The sequence below is a fragment of the Nannobrachium achirus genome, assembly GCF_963921795.1.
Source record: "Nannobrachium achirus genome assembly, chromosome: 15".
Taxonomy (NCBI): Eukaryota; Metazoa; Chordata; class Actinopteri; order Myctophiformes; family Myctophidae; genus Nannobrachium; species Nannobrachium achirus.
Genome location: NC_137822.1, coordinates 3,109,370 through 3,123,475, shown reverse-complemented (window position 1 = coordinate 3,123,475; position 14,106 = coordinate 3,109,370). Strand labels below are relative to the sequence as shown.

At 43.4% G+C, this 14,106-nt stretch overlaps 2 protein-coding genes across 3 annotated transcripts in view; one reads left to right on the top strand and one right to left on the bottom strand.

The window, feature by feature from the left end:
* Positions 1 to 12,743, top strand: part of LOC308299998 (serine/threonine-protein phosphatase 2B catalytic subunit gamma isoform-like) — a 38,710-nt gene extending 25,967 nt beyond the window's left edge. For both annotated transcript variants that reach the window (XM_080743763.1, XM_080743762.1), the window contains exons 13-14: positions 3,339 to 3,365; positions 9,205 to 12,743. In XM_080743763.1, the coding sequence (XP_080599889.1) occupies positions 3,339 to 3,365; positions 9,205 to 9,395 (218 nt within the window). In that variant the 3' untranslated portion in view covers positions 9,396 to 12,743. The remainder of the gene's footprint in view (positions 1 to 3,338; positions 3,366 to 9,204) is intronic.
* Positions 5,867 to 7,499, bottom strand: LOC308299999 (sphingomyelin phosphodiesterase 5-like; the record flags this gene model as incomplete). Its single annotated transcript, XM_080743764.1, has 1 exon — positions 5,867 to 7,499. One exon carries the CDS (start codon positions 7,497 to 7,499, stop codon positions 5,985 to 5,987), a length of 1,515 nt encoding a protein of 504 aa, XP_080599890.1. The 3' UTR covers positions 5,867 to 5,984.
* Positions 12,744 to 14,106: the final 1,363 nt, after the last annotated feature.

Here is a 14,106-nt window from a genome sequence, read left to right as displayed (position 1 = left end):
AACACAACACCATACAACAGCCATTCCCAACCTGTGGGCAATGAGGATATTTCATTTAGTTTTATTGATAATTAAAGCATTCATTTAAAATAATGTATGTACCCAAAAAAAAAGTCCTGGTATGCCAAGGTTAAAGCCTCAATCTGTGATTTGCTCAGCTTGTTTTGCTGTCTGTAAAAGTATGTAGGTTTTTTTAATGAAAATACCTAAACATCATATTCCTACTGTTTTGATTGTTTAGGCAGCACAGCGTGTGTGTAGATGTGTGACTGTTTCACAAATCACAGTTTGCGACTTGTCCGGACAAAACTATTCAGTCGTGACTTTTGTTTTAATCTCAAGGTTAAGTTAACACTGGAATATATGAATAAGAATTGCATTTCTGTTTGGCTTTTAGGAGTTGAGGTTGCGCAGGGCAGATATGACAAATAACCTAAATATACAAATAAATAACTTGACATATTTATTACTTTATACTACATTAATAGTGGAAATAGACTATCTACCATCTTCCAAACTGGAATTCAAAACTCTGCAAATGCTAGTGGCTGGCCCACCCATCTGACCAATTAAGTGTTTAAGAAAAGGGCTTGTTTTGACCAAGAACGCAATTTGGGAAGGGAATCAAACGTGCATCGATTTTTGTGAATTTCATAACATTGGTCTGGACAGAACGGAGTTTCTGTTTGACGACTTAAGACTTAAGTGTGTGGTCAGCTGGGTGTGCCGCCAACACTTTGGTCCAGAAAAGGTTGGGAACCGACTGTAAGACAAACACCACACAAACACACTAATATTAACTCCAACTAACAATAACCTCTTGTGCTTGCACACACATGCTCTGAAATTAACCATCCCAAGTAACCCCAGCCTACACACAGTACACACACACACACAGTACACACACACACACACACACACACACACACACACACACACACACACACACACACTCTTGACTGTGTGCAGATGAGCTTCTACTTTAACAACAGGGTCTGACCGATATGGCACACAAGTAGGCCATATATGGCCACAAGACTGCACAAGGCCCAAGTTGGCACCTCGACAGTGCAGTCTAGTTATTTATAGCTATCTTTTTAAAGATGTTTTGGTGTAGTAGAGATGGACAGGAAAGGAGAGAGAGATGGGGAGAGACATGCGTTAAAGACTGTCGGGAACCGGACTCGAACCTGAAAAATATTATTAATATTATGTGTAATATACTACAGTGCAGACTGTAGTGCAAATGGTGCTGAGCATTACTGTGGTGTCAAGGCGCGCTCTGCTGGACAAACTGCATAATTACACCATTGTGGTGGTGTTTAGCTATAAGAGATTTAATATCGGTGCGTATTGGAAAACATACACTGCAATAGCGATTATATCTTCAATAGTCCAAGAAAGTAAGGTGCGGGCCAATATTGGCGTACCAAGATATCGCTCGGGCCCTACCTAACAGAAGAACTAAACTAAATCTAGAATCGTCCTGTCAAAATTAAAACATTTCCTGCATCCATGAGTGAAGCCTCACCTCACACAGTCTCCCTCACAGAATGTCCTACATGTAATAATACTGTATTGTTCCCTCATTACTCTGCGCCTGTAGAATTCATACATGTGTGAGCAGTTCCTCTGTAGGCCTTAAGGTCCACATTCACCTCCCAGCTACAGCGGGTGTCCTGTGCTGCGCTCATCAGCAGTGATCCCCTCAAAGAATTGGAACTTGTGTGGCCTAGTAGATGGTACACTGCTCAAAGAAATGAAGGGAACATTCGATCCCTTAATTTTGTTTTTGTGAGCAGTAAAAAGTATATACTGCGAACAAAAGCTGTCCCCTTAATTATTTTGATCAGTGTTATGTAAATTCCTCTCTCAGCTAGAGGACAATCTCTGAGTCCTCATGAATAAAACTGTGTAGAAACAATTGGAGAACCCCCAATGCAGAACCAATCATCTAAAGAACGTTCTTCATATTTGGCCGGTGACGTGATTGGTTTTGAAGTAGTAGGTGTCGGCTGTTCTTGCAACTTTCTTGGATTCCTAGTCCTCAGGGCCCAAGAGTTGAAAACTTTGAATCCCTTTCTTAGTGCATCAGATTAGATTGTGGGATTTTGTTAATAATAATTGTATTAATCAAACTTGTCTTATTCCCAAAGTGATCCCAATCTAGTTTTTATTTTTTAGTATTTGTTTTGAACTACTACAAATCCAAATTTGATCCACTTGAATAGGGATTAAAGTTTTGAGGTCTTGGGCCCATAAAATCGTTTAGGGGAAGATTTGATTTATACTTGGTTGAGCGCCATGTCGTGCACTGAAAATAGCCGCTTTTCAAACTCGCAACACGTTGTCTCGAGACAAGTTATAACTTGTAGGTTGTCTATTTTTGGTGCGCAAATCCGTGCCCAACTAAGTATAAATCAAGCTATAGGTACTGTAGTATCAGGCCACAGTCCTTGTCCTACTCAAAATTCAACTGTACACTGATGGGACTTGATCAGATCAGTTCAATGTGATCAATTGATAAGCCACGATCAGTCGTATCACAAAGACCTCTCTCTCTGCAAGGGCCCATTCTCACCGAACCCACACACACAAGCACACACACACAGACAACCCCCAAAACACGAGACCCCCGCTGATGTCTGCTTGACTGCTGCTGGCAGAGTGAATTTGGGCCTTTTTACACGCCTTGCCTCTAACTTATCTATGAATGTATTACTGCAATGTTGAATGGGGGGAGGGGGGAGTGGGTGGGTAGGGCTGTCACGATATGACATTTTACATGGCGATTAATTGTCACTCAAATAATTGCAATTAACGATTTAATTGTGTTTTTGTCGTTGACAATTACATTTCTGTTCGGCTTGTAGGCTTTGAAGTTGCACATGGCAGCTATGACACATAACCTAAATATACAAAGAAATTACTGACACATTTGACAACTTTCTACTTAAAAAATAACATTGATAGTGGAAATAGCCGATCTCTGTAGATCGGCTATTTCCACTATTTCAATGCGACGCGTTGTGAGCTTGTAGATCGGCTATTTCCACTATTTACGAAAATGTTTGTAAATGTGTGAACATTTTTCAACATTCACGATTATGACGATTGTGACAAAATATTTGCGATTATGTCAAATAATTACGATCAGACGATTATGTGATAATTGTGACGGCCCTACGGGTAGGGTTGTATGATCTGTATGAACTAAATGATAACAGGACTGACTGATTGCAGTGATAATGTGACTGACTGAATGCATTGATAACCTTGCCACTCTCTCTCCGTTGGTTTTGGGCATGGCTCTTCTTCTACTACTCACGCTTACACAGCCACCGTAGAGGCAGAAGAGGCACGAGGTACGCAAGTCATCTCTCATCTTCTCTTTCTTCTACCCCACCTTTTTCTTTACATTGACCTCATCATCATCGTAACTATTACTGTTCATGCCTGACCCTCCCTCTCCCGATGCAACAACACTCACTCATTCATCCATTCATTCATATTCATTCAGTTTGTGTGAAATGTGATGTCATTAAAATGTCTTATTAACCTATTTAGACCTGCATCCGTCTAGATTTTAACCACTTTAACCATTATTTCATGTATTATTTCAACTATTAAAATATTTAACTATGCAAATCTTTGAATATATATATTATTAACGTAAACATTTGTAACTCATATTTGCTTCTAGAGGGTCCCTGATATACATAATATTTTGAGATGGCGGTTGACATGAAGAAAAAGTATTAGAACCACTGACACAGAAACATGCGTTAGAAGGATTTAGAAGACACTTAAAGAATCGGGTAAAAAATAGTCAGACTTGTTCGCATTTTCACAAATTGTCAAAGATTGCAGATCTACAAGCTCGCAGCATGCAGTGAGCTTGTATATCTGCTATTTTTGGATAGTTAAAGCATAAAATAATGGTTAAAGTGATGCGTTCCTGGTATTAATGGCTTACTTATCAAACCCTCCTCCCACATAACCACCACATCCCACTGCAATGTCAAACTGACTGAGTTTACACACATAGGCAATGTGATGTTGAGAGTGAGTTACATACATTTACACATTGTTAACCGTCTGTTCAAAATAACCGTTTCATCCATTTACCCAAGTTGATGTTTTATGTCGTTGCTGTCGGGCAGAAACCTGTTGTCTCCATGTTTAAACTTTTTATGGTTGGGTCTTGTTGTAAATGAATGCCCTACTTTGTCATACTACAGTGTCACACAAAAGTAGTAAAACCTTGCCAATTGACAGGTTATGAAGATGGATAGATGTAGATCTGCTATTTTTGAATTTGAATCCTGAGAAGAAACTGTTTTGGAAATATTTGCCACCCTACAGTAGCTCATTTAATTATAGTTGGGTCCGAAAATAAAGCCAATGTTGGATGTGCGCAACTCTGCACCCGTTGGACAAATTTGAAACTAGTATCGCTGGTAAGAGCGCTAAGTCACGCAAAGGATTTGTCTCTCAAATCTGGACATCAAAACTACATTTGGATGGATGTTATGTTTGTGATGTCCACTGTCCATCCACATGGCAATTTTTTAAAACCAAGATAAAAACCATCATAGTCCCTTTGCCACAAGTAAAGCCATTAATCAACCATATACATTGATGTTGTGGCAGTGACTGTGGAAGCGTCCTCATGTCTGCTTTTGAACAAGATGTGTTCTTCCTCCGCACAATAACGAGACCAGGAGAGAAGCAGCCAAGCATGTTAGAGCATGCTTTTTTCTTTTATTCTAAGCCTGTGAATTGTGTGCAAAAGAAGTGATTCACAAGCCAACAATGTGTTACGGGGGCGAGGCAGTGCGTTGTTGGCTTGTGTAGCAGAACCTATTGGCCAGGCAACACCCCCGCATGACGGATCACAAAACAAGCTTTATCCCATTTAGAACGCGTACACATTATTGTGTATCATTATTTTATGCTTTAACTATTGAAAAATAGCAGATATACAATTTTTTTTAAATCGTGAAAATTTTGACCCGATTCTAAGTGTCTTTTGAATCTTAAGATTTTTTGAAAAACCTATGTTTCTATGTCAGTTAGTCTGTTCTTGAGAGACTACTATGTCAGTGGTTCTCAAACTTTTTCATGTGAAGGACCCCCAAAATTATATTTATTTGGCCACGGACCCCCATCTCAAAATATTTAGTTCCAGGGACCACCCAGAAGCAAAATTTGAGTCACAAACGTTCGCTTTGAAAATACATATATTCAAAGATTTGCACACATTTTCACGACTTTTTCAAAAATAGCAGATCTACAAGCTCGCAGCGCGCGCTGTGAGCTTGTATATCTGCTATTTTTCACTGGTTAAAGCATTCAATCATTTCTAGGCCTAAATAGGTTAAATCAGTGAGTGGACAGGTGGTCACACACAGTGTCGGCTCATCTGACCGGAGCCATTTTCAGGACTCAAACCATAATCGTGTCTGTCATTGACATCAGTGTCACCACAACGGACATAAGCCTTAGGGCTTTATCGTGCTTTTATCCTTGCCGATTTTGTGGGTACTTTGGTGACGCATATTTAATCAATCAATTATTTCAAAGTGACACATCCATTTTACGGGGCGTGACATAAAATTCAAACATTCGCCAACAACAATAGCTCCTCTACAACCTTGCTCATTGCAACACACTCTGAGCTTGTAGATTGACTATTTTTTGGGGTATACATTTTGGTCAACAAGGTTTATATAGTGACCTTTTTTGGCAAATACATTTTGGTCAACAAGATGTACAGTGTTTAACCACTTGTCTCCGCACTTGGGCCGCTTTTGTCTGTCTACACCAAAACACATTGTCAGATATAGCTGATCCATAAACTCAAAACGCCTTGTGTTGCCACATGTTGTGAGCTTGGAAATTAACTATTTTTGGTGAATGTTACCCCTGAATATGGATGCTTCAAGTGCTTAATGCAATGCTTTTTGCACCTTTTTTATGGGTCATTCATTGCCGTGTGACTCCATGAGCACGCAGAGCCTCAGGCCCACAGGGACGTGGTCCGTGAGGCCGGCCAGCTGGCTCACAAACGTAAACTCCTCTACTCGCGTCCGGCAGCGCTCCGAGACGGCGCTCTGGCCGTAGAGGACGTAGTCGACCCGACGGCCCACCCAGGGCTGGCCGGGCTCGGGGTAAACCAGAGGAGAGCCCGGTACGGCCACGGGAGGGCAGACGAAGAGCCTCCTCGACGCCTCGTTCTCCAAAGTCCTCTGGAGACTCTCTGGAGTGCGCGTCTCCTCTCGGTGCAGAGTGGGCTGCTCCAGCAATGTGCCCACCGCCCAGGGCCTCTCCCGGCCCGGCCCGGCCCTGCAGGGGTCCCTGTACTCCTCGAACACGCCGTGCCTCTGCTCCAGGCGGTCCCGCGGGGAGCAGTTGTCGAAGTTGAAATCTCCGCAGAGCACGTCGAACGCCACCTCCTCGTCGGGTCGCCCGTTGGCAGCCTGGAACCCTCGGATCCACTCCGTCACCATGTCCAGCTGCTCGCAGCGGACCCCGCCGTCGCCCTGCCGCGCTTGGAGATGCGTGCAGTTGAAATAGCCGACCACTCGCTTACCGTGCCCGTTCTGGCCGATGAGCACCTTGGCAGAGAGCAGGCCCTTGGCGGCCAGCGCGTCCACCCCGCGGCCGTTGGGGAAGCAGTGGTACTGGGCCTCCAGCACGGGGAAGCGACTGGCCACCAGCAGGCCGCTGTTGAGGAACTTGAAGGAGGAGAAGCCGCTTCCTGGAGGCTGATGGGCGTAGACGCCCACGTCATACAGGATGTGGCCGAACAGCGGTCGCAGGTGGTCCGTGAGCCTCTTGGCCGCCCTCTTATCAAACACCTCCTGCAGGCACAGGATGTCCAGGTCGGCGGGGAAGAGCGACGAGACTCCCCCCGTCACCTCAGACCCGTCCTGCTGGCGTGAGTTTTGGTTGGTGTTGTCGGCGGAAGCCTCTGTCACGTCAGGTGCGTGAGCCACGTCACTGCGGCTGCGGGGTCGGCCGACGGCCTGCGCGATGCACCGGCCGATGGCGTCCGCGCGCCGCTGCGTGTGGTCCAGGTTGTTGAAGCGAGCCATGCCGTCGGGTAGCAGGCACACGTTGGCGGTTGCAAAGCCGAACGTGGCCTTGCCCTGCAGCTCGAAGCCCCTGTGAGACCTCTCCGCTGAGGACGGTGTCTGGCGGTGGTAGCAGAAGGGCCTGCGGGAGGCTTGGAGCGGCGCCCACAGCAGAAAGCCCAGCAAGGCCAGCGGAGCCGTGGTCAGAACCAGGCCGATGAAGAGGACGGCGCCGCAGAGCACCTTGAGAGGGTGGAGGTAGCATTCCTGGCCCCGTCGCTGGCTGCGCTCCAGGGTGGTGGACATGAACACGGCGATGAGCCGGTCCAGGCACCAGTAGCAGGGCAGGATAAGAGCCCAGGCCACAGCGTGGAGACCTGCAGCCAGCCCACTGGAGAACGGGGACTCCTGGAGGGACATTCCTCCTCACTGTCTTATACTGTAGTACTATTTAGGACAAGTGGTGGTGGGGCACAGCGGTGTCACCTCAACAAACCACTTAATGGAACCTTCATTCAGTGAGGCTGCGAGCACCTCATTTAAGACCAATGCACTGCTCACGGGACAGGTGTTACGCCGACGTCGGTGACCCATGCTGTGTCCCATCCACCAGCATTCTAGTTTATAACCTTATAAGAAGAAAACTACTAAACAATTGTTGGTGTAACTAGGCTACTGAGCAAACAAAGACACTTCTTTCCTGTGGTTCTGACGCTGATGTCATGTCGATGACGTCATTGATGACTTAATTGATGATTATGACAAACTTTAATGGGGGAAAAAAGAAATGACAGAGGAAATTTGGTGTAGGCCTATAGTGATTTGCGAGATTTGCTGCGGATGGATGGATAGTGACGCACAAATTTGGGGGATATACACAAGGAAAACGCTCTTGTAATGTTACCCCAATTATAACCACACTCTGATTTGATGATATTTATCTGTAAGTTGCATTGTCAGATTATAACCCAAGGTACAGAGTTATTGGTGTGCAATGCAACATAAGTCTGAAGTAGAGAATGGGCTCGAAACATCACCCTACTCTATAACTGCAAAATAAAAAAATAACCGATCTACTATTCTTTGATCTTGTGCATGCAACCATACCAGCTATCCTGGTGTTGCAAAGTAAACTCCCTCTCACCTGGTCTGGTCCAGTCATCATGACACATCACTTATCATCATGACACATAATTTAACAGCACTGTTGAGCAGAAACCTTGTATTTCCGAAAGCTTTACTTTTCAGAAATTGTTCCGATGGATCCAGTGTAGTATTTAGTCACAAGCTCTTGTTGGTTGTTTTGCGCTTGTCATTAGACAATGTTCTAAAAAAATATATTAGAACTGCAAGCTGATGTGAGCTTGTATATCTGATCTTTTTCCTGTGCAACACTTTTCATATGACAAAGTATAAACGGGACGTTCATTTATGAAAAAAGAGAAATACAGAGTTGCATGGTTTCTACCCCACAGTGACCGGATTTTCCCCGTTTTATGTGGCCTAAAATCATTAACCCATTCAGAACGGGTACACTATATTGAAAAATCTACAAGCTCACAGCGCGGCACCGAGTGCCGCGCTGCGAGCTTGTAGATCTGCTATTTTTGAAAAATTTGACCCGATTCTATAAGTGTCTTTTGAATCCTTCTAAGATTTTTTGAAAAACCGATGTTTCTATGTCAGCAATCTGGTTAGCCATCGTAAAAAAAAAAAGGTCCTTTTCACTTAACTGGAGCTCAGTTAGTCTGTTCTTGAGAGACTACCATGTGGACCCCCAAAATGATATGTATTTGGCCACGGACCCCCATCTCAAAATATTTAGTTCCAGGGACCACCCAGAAGCAAAATGTGAGTTACAAACGTTTGCTTTGAAAATACATACTGTATATTCAAAGATTTGCACACATTTTCACGACCTTTTCATTTTTTTTCATCTACAAGCTCGCAGCGCGGCACCGCTGTGAGCTTGTATATCTGCTATTTTTCACTGGTTTAAGCATTCAATAATTCTAGGCCTAAATGGGTTAATTAAATGACTGTTGCGTCTCCCCACTTAGCTCAGCCCCCTTTTTCTCTGTCCGTGCTCTGACTTGCATCATCTCTGTGTGTCTTGTCCTCGCAGCCATCCAGGGTTTCAACCCCCAGCACAAGATCCAGAGCTTCGAGGAGGCCCGGGGTCTGGACCGCATCAACGAGAGGATGCCCCCCAGGCGGGATAGCAAGCAATGCGAGGCCCCCGCGCCGCCTCCGCCCAACAACCTGCCAGCCAGCCCCGGACCACCCGACAAGAACGGCACCGACGCACAAGTCTAGAGATATTATCCCTTTATTCTGTTCCCTCCCTCCTTTCCTTTTTTAAGTATTCCTTTTCTGGCTCCTCTTTCGCCCTCTCACTCCCTCTCTCTCTCTCTCTCTCCATACCTGGCTGAAGCTTTCTCTGCTTCCCCCAGTCTAGTGAAGGTCAGTTCATGCTTTGCGCGACAATGGCATTCATCAATTTAATCCATTATGAAAGATTATTATCAATAATTGATCTTTGATGAAATAATCAATCCCTAAAAGTAAAAAAGAAAATAATAATAATAGTGTAAATAGACGATCGACAAGCTCACAACGTGTCTCATTGCGAGGCGTTGTAGATTGTAGATAACGCTATTTTTGCACAACACCATTGAGCAACAAAGTATAAAATGTTAAGTGGTTAATGCATTTGTTCATATACCATAGTTGCACTTCTCGATTATCCGTTTCAATTAAACAAATCGATCAATAAAATAACGGCTAAGAAGATAAGCGGTAGTTACAGCCCTACGAGGTGTCTTGCAACAAGTCGACGTTAAACTCATCCAGGGGTGTCGTGTGTGAACATGAACATCGGTAATCCCAGGTAGCCGAGATGCCGAGCAAGGCTCCCACGACCAGCAGATTGGCGTGGAATTATATTCACAAGAGGACAACAACGCTGGTAAATGATGTCCTTGGATGTCCTAGTATTGTTGAATACAAGCCTTGCAGAAGTACAGTATGTCCAGAGCGACTCTGTGATCCCATCCAGATCGCACAGAGAAACTGCTCGTCTGAGAGAAGACGCCGCGCAGTCAGTTGCCAGTAGAGAGATCAGGTCTGGATGTTGACCAGGAGCAGGTCTTTGCTCATCTTAAACCTTGCGTCCATGCAGGAGAGACAGACGAGGGTCTTGCTCCATCAGTCCATCCTCGTTGGCCTTGTTGTCCTGGAAACCTAACCTGTGAGAGGTGCTTCTTCAGACTGAAGCGGGCCAGCACCTCCTTGTGGCAATCTTTGTAAATGTTAGGTGCTCTCCCATGTCTGCATTGAGCAGACACGGTCATCTGGGGTTGAATAACTACGGCCAGACCAAAGACATAATATTGCCCTCGAGCGAGATCGGCACCCCGTTAGATTGTGTCAAAGTCCTACTCAACAACCCCAGAGGATTACCTGGCAGTCTTGTCCCGCCACCGTCTCAGTTTTTTTTTCCACTGCGATTCGCTGACAACAACGCGGCGCGGCGTGAACGAGGAAGTTGGATGTAGTCTGGTGCTGCTCACGCTGTAACGGAGCTCGCATCGTCTTCCCAACCAAAGTATGCAACATTTTATCAGAGCGTCTGCAACCTTTCGATTTCAGAGAGGTATGCGACGCCCTTTAGAGAAGTCCTCCCACACAGTTTTGTTGCTAACGTCGCTTGTGCCGTGCGACGCGCTGTTCGAAACTTGTGGCGTAAAGCGTAAATTGACCTTTTCCTTCCTCCCCCCCCTCCCTATTCCATGACTTTACCTTCCTAGCTTGCTTCCTGCTTCCTATCTTATCACCTTCTCCCCTCCTCCCGCTAACGAAAAGGAAAGAGGGTTCAAACTAAAGTGTGGCTTTCAGTCCAAACCAACCAGTCATAATTCTTATTTATTTCATCGTTTATAAAAAAAGATCAAATATTGTAGTTTTAAGACTGAACCTGATCAATATGGACTTAAAGGCATTCACTGCCAAAAGTAAAAAATCAAGACGAGTCCATTTTTACAAAGCGCGAGTTGGTGCTTGGGACCGGTGTTCCAATCGCCTTCTCGTCAACACTTAAAATCTTTGTCTGCTTGGTGAAGGAATATACTCATGACCCCGACCTCTGCTGTGTTTGTGTCCGCGCAACAAGAGTTCTGCAGAAAGCACTTGAATAATATTGAAAAGATTATGAAAGAAGAAATCAAATTATTTGGGAAAAAACCTCCATTAACTTTACGAATCGATTCTATCTCATGCCAACGATAGCGCAAATGAGCTCCCGACGACGAGAGCATGTATTGACTTTCATATTATATATGTACATTTGAAATGTTCCAGCTCTTTTCAATGTGATGTTGATTTTATTTTCTTTTTCTTTTTTTTAATTTCTACGACATAGAATTAGGCAAAATACGTAAGTGGGGAAAGCAGAGGAGAGATGGAGAAAGAATGGGAGAACGAGGGATAACTGGTAAAGAAGTGCAATGAAAAGGAGACAAAGGGAGATAATTTGTTGAAAAGGAACGGCACAGCCATTAACCCCTTTGAACTTGGCCAAGGCCATTACAGGCAATACGTAAAATAAAAATAAAAAGCTAGAAATTGCTGACCTACAAGCTCATCCAGAGGGGGTATGTTCAATGTCTTTAAAAGACATGCTTTAGGGCTGGGCGATATGACTCCCAAGTCAATATCCCAAATGTATTAATAATTGAATATTGATTGCAAAAAATGTATATATAAAAAAGAAAAAGAAAACTGCTACGTGATTAATCACTGAACCTATTAGTTATCGATATATATTTTGGGTTAATTGCCCAGCCCTGAGCGAAGCTCATCTGTGGTGAGCTAGCGTCCCCTCCAGACAGCCCCGTAGAGATTGGCCTGGATTTCCTACAGAAATGCTGTGGTGGCCATGCACACCTGGGATGATGGCTGATTGAAAAACGGCCTTATAGATCGGCTGTTTTGATTTCTTTTAAATAGGGCTAGCAGTGGATTAGGGCTTACTGTAAGTGTTGCTTGTCAGCAAAGCGGTTATGTGGTAATGAAGATAATCTTTTAAAAAGGGATTATGTCAAACCAGTGGTTTTCCAGGGACCCTAAAGGGGGTTCCATCCAGGGGTTCACCCCAGCTAATCGATAGGAACCAAAGAGTTATGGGTGCCCATGGGCTTAATGCTGGGGTAAATTGGGGGTCCTTTAAACTAAACAAAAAAGTTTGAGAACCACTGTTGGAAAAAAAGGGCAAAGTAGTTTAATATCCTGGAAATAATATCTGCCCTTTTTTTGTGGTTTCGGTTGAAAGGTGGTTGTGTGTTGGAGAGGGGAGGTGAGGTTTGTGTCTGACGATGACTGGCATTTTGACACCATGTTTGTTTATTTTTTGGGGGAAAAAGGGTGGTGGGACAAAAGGCCTCGGTTATGAATAATTATTTTCTTGTTTTCTTTTTTTTTTGTCTCAGAACATATCTTACAAAATGTACAGAAATGATTTAATCAAAAAAATCTTTATAGTTTAAAAAAATAAAATAAAAACGTTTTCCTTTTCTTTATTTTTTGTCAAGTACTTGTATTGAGAGGCCTCTTGTTTATGTAGATGTTTCACCCCATTCAATAAAAAAAGAAGAAAATAATCAGTGATTCTGTCTCTGCCAAGATTATTTTGTGCAGTGGTGGATTTTCTTTTTACTTTAAAAGTATCAATACTGCAATATAGAAATATCCCTACAAATTAAAGCCTGGAATTAAAACTGTACTTGAGTGCAAAGGTATTGGTGTCAAAATGTACTTACATTATGCACCAAAAGTAGAAAGTACTCATTGTGCAGAATGTTGTTTCAAGTTTCCAAATGTATAAAAGTACAAATGCGACGCTCACAACGCAACGTCTATATTTAAATGGACGAAATGTATGTAGGGCTGAAGTGGTTAATGTTTGCAGGCATTGACAGTAAGGCTTGCTGCCCACCTGCCCCCGGCAGGTAAATAAAACTTTCGGGCAGGTGAAGTTTGCTTTCAGGTTGCCCGACCGGGCAAGTGCTCATTTGAGAGGGGACGAGATATCTGTCTAAACACCTGAACGTGGCCAGAGTGCTCTGTTTTCTGGTCTGTGGAATGTAAAATAAGAGCACTGTTTGCCTATAATGTGCTGTTTTTACTGTTGCTACACTTAAACATATAACATAACAACAAGTGTGAAACCATAGACATATTCAATCATCGCTATGTAGGTATTTGGATTTGTAGTTATTGAATTGGGCCTATGACATTTTCAACAGCCCAGAAAGTAAAGAAAGCGTTAAATTGAGCGGTAATTAAAATCTTTACTATCATTTTATAATGGACGATTTACTTTTCGGGCAAGTGGGCATGACCTTTGGGCAAGTAGAAGATGACCTGCACTTAAGTGCCTCTCAGACCTTAGTGTCAACCCCTGGTTCGTATTAATTAATCAAAATCTAGTAACTAAGTTTTATAATAATTGCAGTGGATTAAAAAGTACAATATTTGCCTCTTTTGAGATGCACAATGAATCTAGTATAAATGAAAGTTATTTTTTTTAATTATATTGAACTTTTACACTATTTTTTAGGTGGCTCTGTATGCATCAACTATAGCCGATCTTGCAAGCTCAGTGTGTCGCATCGTCTCTCTCCTGAATGGGTGAAATTGACAACCCACCTCAAAATGCATTTTCTGTTCATTAAAGAGCTCGAGAGACAAGGAGATCCCTGTTACTGAACAAACACTCTAGCAATGGTTCAGGCCTAGAATTATTGAATGCTTTAACCAGTGAAAAATAGCAGATATACAAGCTCACAGCGCGGCACCGAGTGCCGCGCTGCGAGCTTGTAGATCTGCTATTTTTGAAAAAGTCGTGAAAATTTGTGCAAATCTTTGAATATGTATTTTCAAATCGAACATTTGTAACTCAAATTTTGCTTCTGGGGTGGTCCCTGGAACTAGATATTTTGAGATGGGGGTCCGTGGCCAAACACATATC